The sequence below is a fragment of the Microchirus variegatus genome (genome assembly GCF_963457635.1).
Source record: "Microchirus variegatus genome assembly, chromosome: 17".
Lineage (NCBI taxonomy): Eukaryota > Metazoa > Chordata > Actinopteri > Pleuronectiformes > Soleidae > Microchirus > Microchirus variegatus.
The window spans coordinates 12,018,118-12,030,473 of NC_139818.1; the positions used below are offsets into that span (position 1 = coordinate 12,018,118).

The 12,356-nt window shown below is 40.1% G+C and overlaps 3 protein-coding genes across 3 annotated transcripts in view; 2 read left to right on the forward strand and 1 right to left on the reverse strand.

Annotated features, from left to right (window-relative positions):
- pald1a (phosphatase domain containing paladin 1a) overlaps positions 1-212 on the reverse strand; it is a 45,699-nt gene extending 45,487 nt beyond the window's left edge. The window contains exon 1 of the mRNA XM_083903948.1: positions 110-212. The gene's annotated coding sequence lies outside the window, so the exon portion shown is untranslated. The remainder of the gene's footprint in view (positions 1-109) is intronic.
- Positions 213-5,956: 5,744 nt separating this feature from the next.
- Positions 5,957-8,922, forward strand: ndr2 (nodal-related 2; the record flags this gene model as incomplete). Its single annotated transcript, XM_083903856.1, has 3 exons — positions 5,957-6,215; positions 7,633-8,411; positions 8,770-8,922. 3 exons carry the CDS (start codon positions 5,957-5,959, stop codon positions 8,920-8,922), a joined length of 1,191 nt encoding a protein of 396 aa, XP_083759982.1.
- Positions 8,923-10,072: 1,150 nt separating this feature from the next.
- lrrc20 (leucine rich repeat containing 20) lies at positions 10,073-12,244 on the forward strand. The gene is made up of 5 exons (XM_083904048.1): positions 10,073-10,189; positions 10,667-10,744; positions 11,390-11,539; positions 11,657-11,824; positions 11,918-12,244. The coding sequence occupies exons 2-5, from the start codon at positions 10,675-10,677 to the stop codon at positions 12,052-12,054; spliced, it is 525 nt and encodes a 174-aa protein (XP_083760174.1). The 5' UTR covers positions 10,073-10,189; positions 10,667-10,674; the 3' UTR covers positions 12,055-12,244.
- Positions 12,245-12,356: the final 112 nt, after the last annotated feature.

Consider the following 12,356-nt stretch of genomic DNA (forward strand, 5'->3'; position numbering starts at 1 on the left):
TCTGACACAACAAATACTATTTGCTTTTGTATCCAGGTCTGTCAACATGCCGCCTGCAGCAGGCGGTGAGTACCACAACACAGGGGAGGTAAAAGTGTCACAACAGTACCTGACATTCAGCTGTGCAGTCCACCATCCGACGGGTGCTTGAGTCTCTGGGGAAGGCAATGAGAAAAAATTGTGGGTTAAAAATAACCAGACCAACGGCGGCACTCGTCTCAGTCGGACATCCTCGCCCGGCTTGTGTCTCTGTGAAGTGATCTGTCTCAGCCTGCCGATCGCACAAAAGGCATGCGGCGGTTTCACATCATTAACATGTCCCGATGAAGCGAGTCAATGAACGTGTCCTTCAGTGAGGACAGATCCCACACAGGAACCCCACAGCAGGAGAAGGCAGAGGAGGTGAGGGAGGGGAGGAGGTTTAGATGAGTGACAGCATACTCCTTTGATGATGAGGGTTTTCTTTTTTTTGTGACTTTGTATGCAAGGCTGCTCGTGCATGCCTGGATTTGTGCGCGTGTGTGTGTAATGTGTAACTGTGAGCGTGGGGATGTGTAAAGAGGATGTGGAGGCGGTCCCCGGCAAGGCTTGCTCATCATCCACTTCGCTGTCCAATCACTAAGGAAGCCTCCTGGCGGCACAATGCCTCCCACACATGGCAGACCTCATAACAAATGTCCCTGACACACACATTAAACCCTCACTTATGAAACTTGGTACAGCCAGACTCAGCCCTAAGGCCTCACCGACACGAGGTGGAGCGCATACGAGGCTGACGATTACTAACAACTGCACACAGATGACATCACGTAAGCCTAATTCACTACGAGGCTCTAATTACGCTATTCATTAGTAGTTAACACATGCCATATTGAAGGCAAACAGGCTTACAGCTGGGCAAATACTTAGATTTAAGCTGGAGGTTCAGCTGCAAACTGCTGTGTGCTCTACCTCTTGTGGTTGTAACTGTGAGGTCACACCAACTGATATCACCGAGTGTCCTATTTCTTCCTGAGGGGTGTTTTAAAGGGAGAACAAAGCCAACAGCAACCAGTGATCATTTTACAGACAGAAAGTCACAAAATGTGTCACTAAATCTGTGAAACACACTCATACTGACTGATTATATTATTACTCTACCCAGTGATTAGTGGAGTAAGGGGTTACAATTTACCAAATAACACTTATATATTGTGTTACTAGATTGTTTTGTCCTTTAAAAGCCATCTTATAATAACATGAACCAGCACATTGGAAGGAATATGCAGAAAATAAAAGAAAATTCTGCTTTTTCTACTATTGTTTCAATAAAGTGGAATCGGTTCTTTAAAGAAAAAAAAGTCAAACAAAAGTAATGTAGTAATTTAACAAGTAATGTAACTTTTTACTTTTGATACCATGTCATGTGTTCAAGTGACATGTGCTAAAGAAGGGAGTATAGCTTATGTGATGTAATATGTATAACTAATTTCACTTCCTGAGTTACTGCCTGACAACCGTGACTGGAAATCAGTAAACAACAACGATCAGGAGCAGACACCGACCCTCACAGTGGCTGTCCCTGTGGAATTGGTTCTTACAAAAGTATGTGTAATCAACTCTATCACAAGATAATGCCCACATTAGGCTTATTTGTCAGAGTGCCGAGTGGTTTTTAAGATATGGATGTTAAAAAAAAAAATGGGCTGCTGCCACACCTGTTCCTTCCTTCCTGCAGCCAAGGCTCTTCTTATTCTTACACTGTGACACGAAACCCTCCCATGAACCGCAAACCTCAGGACGTGAATGAATCACTTCGGGGGGAGTCATCACAAACATGATTTCTCATTTTCAAGGAGGGCTTAACCATACGCAAGTAACGTGCTTCAAAATGTGACCTTTTCTGACGAGTACAAATCCTTTATTTCCTCCCGTGTGCTATTTTGAAGGACACTTTAGAAGACAGAGGACAGGTCCAACTTGGCTCAGAGGATGACATTGAGAATATGATATCTGACAGATTCAAGGAAACATGCTCTCTGCTAAATTTCCCTCGCGTGGAAAAAGAGAGCATAAGACGACAATCTCGTGTCTCATTTAATTACTTTGTCAGGCCTGTTGTCTGTCTAATTCTGGGAATGACAAGTTGCCAAAATGTCTTACTCACAGACACAGGAACAAAAAGTAAGGTGAAATATTAAACACGGGCGAGAGTTGAGCTCCTTGGAACAGTATGAGCATAAAATATAGACATAACTCCTCAATATTACTCTTATCAACAATGTAGCTGGCTTAAGAGAGAGCATTTCATCAACTCTGAGTCGTTAAAAACACCCAATGGGCCAGACAATATTCTCCATCGACATTTTAACTCCAAACAGGTGTTTTAACAGTAATTTAACCTGATTTTAGAGACTGTAACTGCACGGCTGCATAATAAACCATTCAAATATGTTACGGGACTCAACGTAAAGGAGAAATACACATGGTTTTGCATGGCAAACATGACAGCATGGTATTTATATATATAAAATAGCTCAATCATATATGATCCAGGTGTCCATTCACTGAGGAGTTTCATGCGCTCAGTGTTGATTAATTGTGATGTCCATGGTTTGATCTGTGCTCTCTGTTGTCACGAGCCGAGTTTCTGTCCCTCCCCCAGGATGTAAGTCAGGTAAAGTGATATGAAGAGGGGAGAATGATCCCAGCTGGACGGGATAAATCAAACAAAAGCCGTTGGACGACAATACATCAAAGGGCATCATGTGCTTTTGTCGAACGGCACCACACGCTTTTTATACTCGCCGTTTATCTAACGGGTGAGAATGAACATGTCTTAACACATTTCATCAATCTTGTAAGATTAGGATTACATTTTCCCTGATATAGGTCAAGAGTTGTTGTTGTTGAAAAGATGGATGAAGCACCATGAGCTTTTCACATCTGTAACCACGTGTCACAGCTTCCTTTGCGATGACCTCATAGATCACAAACAAAAACACGCGCTTATGGCAGTTCTTCCCAGACATACTGGATCCATCACTCGGGGGCAGCAGTGATCATGTGTCACATGATTATGCAGCACATATAACCCACTTATTTTTCCTGTATCTTCAAGTTATTATTATTATTATTACTTATTACCAACTAAGTATGCCATCAATTTGTTATTTTAGCCATAAAATATCAGAGAGGTTTCATTTAGTACCATGTTTTATTATTATTGTTATTATTATTATTGCTTTAATACCATAATCTTCACTTTACTTCACTCTTGTTTGCTTTTATGTGATACAGGCTTGCTTTTTCCCACATTTTATTTCATTTTGGCTTGTATTGTTCTGGATTTGGTGTTTTTTTCCTATGATTTATTGTGTTTACATCCCCATGTATGCCATTTTTGGCTCGTAGGTCAAAGCAAGTGTTATTAAAAGTGTAGTATAAATAGTATTATTAGTGTTGGTTGTTGTGGGAGCAGTAGTACGCACTATGTTATTGTTTCATACACAAGGCTGTGTATCACAACAAATGTAAACATGTTGTGATTTCGAGGTTTTTCCCTAATAAACATGCACTGAAAATGATGAACTCCTAACCTGATGTGTTTTTGTTTAGTTTCCCCATCACTACATGAAACAGGACTGGATGCAACAGTGAAAACTGCAGAGTGAGTGTAGGCATGGAGAGAAGGAGTCACACACACACAGACAGAGAGAGAGAGAGAGAGGGGGGATGTGCCAAGCACATGTATGATCCATCAAGCTTCCAAAGCACCCGAATGAAGAAGAAAAACAACCATAAAAACCAGGACAAAGTGCACACAGCTGCAGGTTTTTCCACACACACACACAGTTGATACAGTGGTGCAGGATCAGGCACACAGTTTACCTCCGACACGACATGAATGAGAAGTTTGAGGCTGCTGTGGCTCGCGCTGCGACAACCCAACAACTTTGCAGCTACTACTCACCATTTCAGCACACGGTGGATGTTAAAGCGTTCTGTCGCAGCCGAGAAAAGCGTTTTCCACGAGTCACTTCAGCCGGTGTGAAGGATGAAGTTGACGGTGCAACGCTGTCTGTGTTCACCACTGGCAAAAAAAAACATCCATTGGGTTTTTTTCTTTTCTTTTTCTTTTTTTTTTCCTTTTCTCGGGAGATTTACGAGGAAAAGGGTCTCGCTGTGAATACAGACGGACAGCGCATGCGCAGACTGCGGTCATCCTTGGATGCTCTCTGCATCTCTGTTGTATAAACCGTGATGAACCATATATTTGGTTTAAAATGTGAATAAATTGGCTTCGTTTTTCTCAGAATAAAACAATACACTCTTGAATGCTGCACACAAACTATATTGTATCTTGGAAAAACAATGTGGGTGATGTTACGACCATGAATATAATTATATATAAATCCATATAAAGAAGCATTTTGGACGTAATAAAAATTTAATTAAAGCAAATCTCGTTCATTTCAGTTAAAAAAAAGGAAAAGACATTGTATCCCTTTATGCACTGTATGTCTGTGCTTGATATATAAAAGTTATTTAAAAAAAAAAATCTCAGGACCTGAGACATAAAGTGAAGTCTTATCTATGTATTCTTAAAATGCCTATGTGAAGCCCTAAATGCACATGTATATGTACCATGTACCAATGTATAACAGGCTGCAAGAAGAAAAAAAGAGATCCTGCAGCATTATTGTGTTATAAATGTTCAGTCATAACAAGTGTAATTCCACAAAAAATCTCCAGCATGGTGACATCAGAATCTTCTCATCTTTTGCAGCCATTTTGTTATCTTATCTGTCAAGACATTTGTGCCTAAGAACTTGGATCCAAGTTACAGCAACTGCAAAAAAAAAAAAACAATAACACTCATGCATGACTCATGCAACCTGGAGATGGTGTTGGAAACATGTGTTGAGATAATGATAGGCCCTGCATGAAAATGCTGTGTTGTTATAGCAACATTATATGTGTCCTGTTTATCTGAAGTGCTGTTTCCCATGAAGGGAAACATACACGGTGCATGATGATCAAAGTGATTGCAATTTGCAATAACATAGTTTTAATGCTTCACTTCACTGTGAAATACATTTAAGAGCTGATGGAGCATCACCACCACGTGACATCATTAAAATATTAATGAAGGTGTATGAAGGTCATTAAAGCTGTTTTAGCCTGAATTAAATCAGATATGTGTTTTTTTTAATGTTATGGTCACTCAGAAAATAAAAACAGATAACTGTTTGTTATCATCGATCGTGAATTAAAACAGATAAAACATATTGTTATGGTCAGTGACACATCAAAACAGATCTTTACTGATCAGTCACATATAAATAGAGTTTAAAGTTGTGATCGGTCACACAGTTTATAAATAAATAACTAATAAGGCCATTATTTGTTGAATATATCTGTAATGAATACAAACAGATAACTTTGTCAGGTCAGTAACAAGCCCTAAATGTACTTTAAATAGCACCAAATGCACAGGTTAATGTGTGGTTATATAGTTAGGAACATACACTTATTCTACCACGTTATTAAAGGATGTTTTAACATGTGTTTAATGTTAATGTTAGTGATGTTTCATTAGTCTGTGCTTTATAAATACAACAGCTCAATCATTCTCCCTGTAGTATTGTCCATTTCTATTTAGTAGCTAACAATTAGTGTAAGCCAAGCCAAATAGCTGAAACAATTAGTCCACGGATGGGGACTCGGGCTGCAGAGACCTCCAAAGATCGTGGTGCAAACAAAAAAAAAAAGTTGTTCTCCTTGTAAACACGCACCCAGGCGCCTCATTACCAAGTGAATGGATGATGAGCTGTCAGGTAACAAGTCTTGAGGACGCATGTCAATTTCCTTTAATGTTCTCAGCTACTTGTTAAACACAAAAGGGGGTGGGTGAGGGTATATATATAAGACAAGCCTAATCTGCCAGCAGTGGAATTTGTCATTAACCTCGAACATGCGCTCATTGGGAACTGTGGAGGTGGCGCTGCACGCATCTCTGCTGACGCTGCTGCTGGCGCAGGGGATCCATAAATCCAAGGATGGAGTCTATGTGCGGCCGCTGCATCGACTCTCTGTGCTGGAAAGATCCAGCGCCTTTCACCTGCCAACCTACATGGTTCATCTGTACAGGAACTTCAAGTCCAACTTCTCCAGACCCATGGATGTAACCAAGGCCAGGGCTGCAGACACAGTGAAGAGCGTGATGGCTAAAAGTAAGAAAAATATATATTGTTTATATATATAGAGAGAGAGAGAGAGATATTCAGGGGCCAAAAATAAGGATTTAAATGAGTTGATGTGAAACGCAGAGAGTGAGATTCTGTCCTGGGGTTCAAACTCACATCTTCTCCTTGAGATGTTAGTTGTTTTTTTGTTTTTTTCTTGTGACTGAAGTTGTCCTGTCAAATCTGTGTGCCAGACGACCTCAGAGGGCTTCAATCCACATCGCGGGGATCAGCGTGTGAAAAGACCGCTTTTCTGTCTAATTCTCAAAGCAAACCTCCTTTTCCTTAAATAGGTGATGTTGATTAGATACCTCGCCAGACATCCCCCTATACAAATCTCTTGTTAAGTCAAATCAACAACTTCCCTCAGTTCTTTTTCACACTTGGCTTGATTAGATTAGAGCTCGGGATTTAGTGGTGGCACAAGCAGCTCACAGAGGAGAGGAGAGTCCTGTCTGCTTCTGCTCGAGGTGTTAGAGTTATTACCTGTTTGTCTGACTGACTGAGGATATGCAGTAGCCGGACACACACACACACACACACACACACACACACACACACACACACACACACACACACACACACACACAAACTGATTGGTTTCGGCTCCGTGTTCGGTTAGAGTTGATTAATAGCGAGGATGGTTTGCACATTTTGATCAATTGGGCCATTAATGCGCAATACATTAGTGAAATGTTTAAAAATGCTTTAATCCTATAGATTAATTTGAACCACACCTGTTCACTGCATCACAATGGACCCTCCACACCCTCATTACACATGTGGGTGCAGCACTTGTTGTCCTTCACTGGAACAATGACTGGATTATAGTTTTCAGAGGCTTTGGCTCTTCAGGCATTCATCTTGGAGCTATAGAAAAGAAAATATTTAACACAATCAAATTGCTGAACAAAAGGCCTATTAATTATTGCATCTAATCGCAATTACTTTAACTATTATGGAAATATAGTTATGTTATAATTATTTGGAGTAGACGATATTTACATATTTTCTGATAAAGTGAAAACTAATAATGCTAATTGAACATTTTCAGCGTTCAATTTCTGCAAATTTAAATGTAGAATGTAGATAAAGTTTGTACTGTAATGTAGACAAATATTTGAGTTCCCGCATAGTCTCATGATATCCTCTATGAAATCACATCACAAACAATATTGTTTTTCTCCCCCTATTGATTTATTACTAAAGACTGACAAAACTCATGATTTTAATTTAAGAGGTAAGATTTATTTGATCATTGCACTAAACTAAAGCAAGTCCAGTTGTCGAAAAATCTACACTCTTGAATATTCTTTGACCTGCATGACTAAGAACATTCACAAATACTGAGTTATGATGTGCACTGAACTGTATATGATGCCAATCTCTCTCCTCATTTCATCAGGTTTGACGTACAGACACAGACACTGGGTTGCAACCTTCGATCTCCACACCCTGCTGGCCGAGGAGCAGATCCAGGCCGCAGAGCTGAGAATCAGCCTTCCGAAGACACCGAGTGCTGACAACATCTCTGTGAAGGTCTATCACCAGCAGGGCCAGGCATGCCACGTGCACAAGAGCTGCCCAGAAAAGCAACTGGTGGGGCTGCTCACAGAATCATCACTGGTCACTTCATCGCACAGTTGGAAAGTGTTCAACATGACCAGTCTTCTCTTGGACTGGCTCAGACAGAAATCCACCGCGAGAATCCGGCACAGGAGAGTGTCAAGAAGAAGGAAAGCGGCAAAGACAAAGAGAGGCCTCTCTGACCAGCCTGCCCATGTGGCCAGCCCGGGGAAAGAGCAGGATGTTAGTGACCGAGCCTTTCTGGTCATCTTTTCACACACTGGCTCAGATGAAAACTCAAAGGCCAAAGCAAGCTTACTTCATACAGCTGAACAATCCAAGTTTTTGTCCCCTGCTGAAATCAAAAAGGCTCGTTGGCCAAAGAGGCGCAGGAGCAAACGGGGCCAGAGAGAACAAACAGTGAGAAGCCCGCAGGTGTCCAAAAAAGGGAGTGAAAAATCTCTCTGTCGCAAAGTCGATCTGCATGTAGACTTTAACCAAATAGGCTGGGGGTCCTGGATCATCTTTCCTAAGCGGTATAATGCATACCGCTGTGAAGGTTCCTGCCCTGGTCCTCTGGGAGAAGATCTGAATCCAACAAACCATGCTTATATGCAGGTGAGAATTTTCAGAGAACATAAATCACATGAAATCTTGGAAATGTCTTGTCTTGAACTTATGAAACATCTTTATTTTGGCATTTACAATTTAAAACACGTCAGTATATATCAGATATGTGAAGACACCTTTTCTCCTCAGGACAGAGATCCCTTCAATGTCTTTTTGTATTAGAAGATTTTTGGAGTAAATTGTTTTCACTTTAGGAATTACGCATATTGCTTGAAAATCTGTGATCAGAATTCTTTATGAGCAAAACCGTAACAGAGATCTTAACCTTAACAGTGTTATGTTTACCTCCCACAAAACATTCTCTCATGAGCATGATGTAAAACACAATTTCTTCTTTCTTTTCCAGAGTTTACTGAAACACTACCACCCTGAAAGAGCGGTGTCACCCTGCTGCGCCCCGACCAAAATGAGCCCGCTAAGCATGTTGTACTACGAGAACGGAGAGATGCTCCTTCGCCATCATGAAGACATGATCGTGGATGAGTGTGGCTGCCAGTGACGTCCGCAGTCACCTTCAAGCATGGCCTGTGTTGCGGAGCGAAACATGTTTTTTGTGTGAAACAATAGAGACACTTAGCCAGTAGGAAAAAGCTCTTTTTCTCCTTTACTTATACAATCAATGCAAACATGAAATGGCAATGTTTCTGAATATTACAGCACTGTTCTATGGTACACGACTACCATTTGTGTAACTGTAAATTAATGTAAATTTATTGTAAATATTAAAATTAAATGTATATTTATGTACATTTTGCATAAAGAATATGTATTCCCTGATGCTGTCTTGTTTCTTCTTTAATTGTTTTGCATGTGACCACATAAGTTACCTGTATAGATCCTTCCAAGCTGAGCAAAATCCAGCACATACTGTGTTGTGGCTGCTTAACAGTAACAATGATGAACTCATTGTATCCAAATGCTTTGAAAATCCACTGAGTCACCAGGAATTTGCCAGAGTCGTGACAGTGACAGTGGTCAAACTGGGAATAGTCGACCAGGACTCAAGGGTAAGACATCAATATAGCCTCAGGCAAATATTAGATTACATATTGTATTTTTACTATTAGTAATGTTCAGGCTGATTTGGTGTGTCTTCTACAACTTGAAGTTGAGGAACTTAATGTTCAGTTGACAGATAAACTAAATGAAACCATTTTATTTTTATGTTATTTTTCAAAAAGGTGCAAAGGTATACTGATTTTTTTTTTTTTTTTTTTACAATTAATAGCTGATGATTCTATTTATTAATCTAAAATAATAACCTGCAACCTGGTGTAGTTACCAGCCTAAAATTATGTCTATGTCATTTCAATTAAATGCATAATTTAGATATGAAACCTCTAAAATGATAGACTTAGCATGATTGGAAGGTATTCCTTAAACAATATTATTTCTTGTTCAAAGTTACAGCTTTTGAAATGCTAATTTATAGTGTAGTTCCATCACCTGCAATATGACAGCGCAGTACTGACACTCGCCAAGTTTCCCCTCTTTAGCCTGAAGCTAGTGATTGTAAATACAATAATGGCTAATTCATGTCAGAATGGAGCGACAACTTTTTGCCGAGTCTGTTAACTATCGCACATGTGACAAACGGTTATCACTTTTATGACAGATATCAGAACATTTAGGTGATTTGTCCTCGACGAAGACAAAAATAGCCAACTTACTAAATTAGACTGTGGCTGTGCTGAGCTGAGCATGCATAGCTAATGTTAGCTAAGGCTAGCAGCTGCTGGGCTCTGTAAAGGGAGCTCCCAGTTCGGGTAAGTGGCTTCTTCTTGTGGTTTAAATGAAACACGAATGAATTAATGCCAATCTATAGCTGAACATGCCGTTTTTGTATGATATTATCAGTGTATGTCTGTGGCACAGTAAACCTAGCAAACGTTGTCCTGCCCTGTTGCTAAATGGACTTCAAATCACAAATCATTGAAGTAAACTGAGAAATAGCAAGATGCCACACTGGGTAAATGAGATGAGATAATATTGTGATGTGTCAAGTCGTGAGACAATAAATAATAGAACAAAACTCCCTTTAAACTCCATTTAGCTACTATAGATTATTTAAAAATGCATCTGGTCACTGCAGTATTCTACATTTTGGGACTTCAGTAGTTGGCTGTAACTTTTGGGACAGTATTTATTTGTTTGTTTGCTTTTACTTGAACCTAGTGGTGACAAAGAAGTCCTGTGATACATTTGTGTAATTGTTTCTTAAGTGTGATATATTCTTCTTTAAGGCAGAGAAATGGCAGAGGCAGTTGCAAATGTGGCCCGGAGGATTAATGCTACCGTAGAAGATGGGAAAGATAGTTTGGGTATGATATTCTTCACACATTAAGTTTTTTCTTCTGACTCACTTTTTTGTTTTCCTGCATATGAATGAATATCTCTGATTCAGTGTCATGTTTGCTGCTATTTCGCAATTTCACCAGCAGATGGCGACAGAGACTTAGATTTGTGTAACCAAGAGTTGAAATCCCAAAGCTTTTGTAATTTACATACTGTATATTTAACTACGTCTTTCATTTTTATTCATCGCCTACCGCTTTATACTCCACATGAGGGTCGCTGGTGCCAATCCCAGCTGAGATTGGGCAAATGGTGTCGGTAAACCCTGGACAGGTTGCCCATCCATGGCATGGCCACAGAGACAAACAACCATTCACTCTCACGCTCACACTTCTTGGCAATTTAGATTGTCCAGTTAACCTCTGCATGTTTTTGGAATGTGGGAGGAAACTGGAGAATTTGTAGAAAACACACGCACACATGGGGAGAACATGCAAACTCCATGCAGAAAGGCCCTTGTTCCAACCGGGTCACAAACCTGGGTCTTAGGCAACAGTGCTAACCACTACAAAAAACTTGTGGCCAACTGCGTTTTTTTATAACTGTATATCATATTGCTATCAGTGCTATGTGAGTGATTAACAATGTCATAATCTTCTTCTTCCCTGCAGATTTGTCAAACTGCAAGCTCATTTCTTTCCCAGATGGTGTGTTCAAGGTTCTGAGGAGTGTCTCAGAAAACATCCACGTCGTCACATTGGCTGACAATGAGATGAAGTCCATTTCCAGTAAATTCTTTTCAACCTTCACCCAGCTGAGAGGTAGTGGATTTATAAATACACTAAAGCTGTAAAACTAAATGATGCAGTTGTTTGCAGTATGGACACAACCTCTATTCTGACACAGAATAAGGTTTACCTATTTACCTTATTTTGCAGAGCTGGACCTGCGAGGTAATGTTCTCACCAAACTGCCGAACATTGTGGGAGAAATGGAGCATTTGACCAGCATCAGTCTGGCTAATAACAGCTTCACCGTCTTCCCAGACAAGCTCATGGAGATAGCCACACTGGAGAGGATTAACCTGGAGGGAAATAGCCTCACTGGTAATAACAGTAACATATAAAGACATGGTGACGGAGAAGTTGTTATATACTTGAAGATTTAATTAAAGAGGTGTTTCATGTATTTTTCCACAGAAATTCCAGTGGAGAAGCTGTCTGCCATGCCAGCACTGAAGTGGCTTAACGTGATGTCTAACCCCTTGGACTCAAACACTCAGTCTGCTCTGCAGTCTCTCCACAAGTTTGAAGTTCTGTCCACGACAGAGTCCTAAAGAGTGCTATATGCGATATATATGATCACCACTCAATGACTGCATGCTGTGTGCCTTTGACTCCTTCAGTTTGATGCTTGGAAACACAATACTTGAATATACCCTTGATGCTGTATATGAACAATGAATTACAGGTGTCTACGAATGGCATTCTCCTCACTTAATTTTACCCCTGCTGGAGACTACTTTGTGCTGGTATGGTAGAATACTTGCAATTCATTATTTATTACTTTTGATAGTATGAAAGGTTTTCAATTAAATTGTATATACAGTAAACTCAGTCTTGTTCATTATTTTATTGT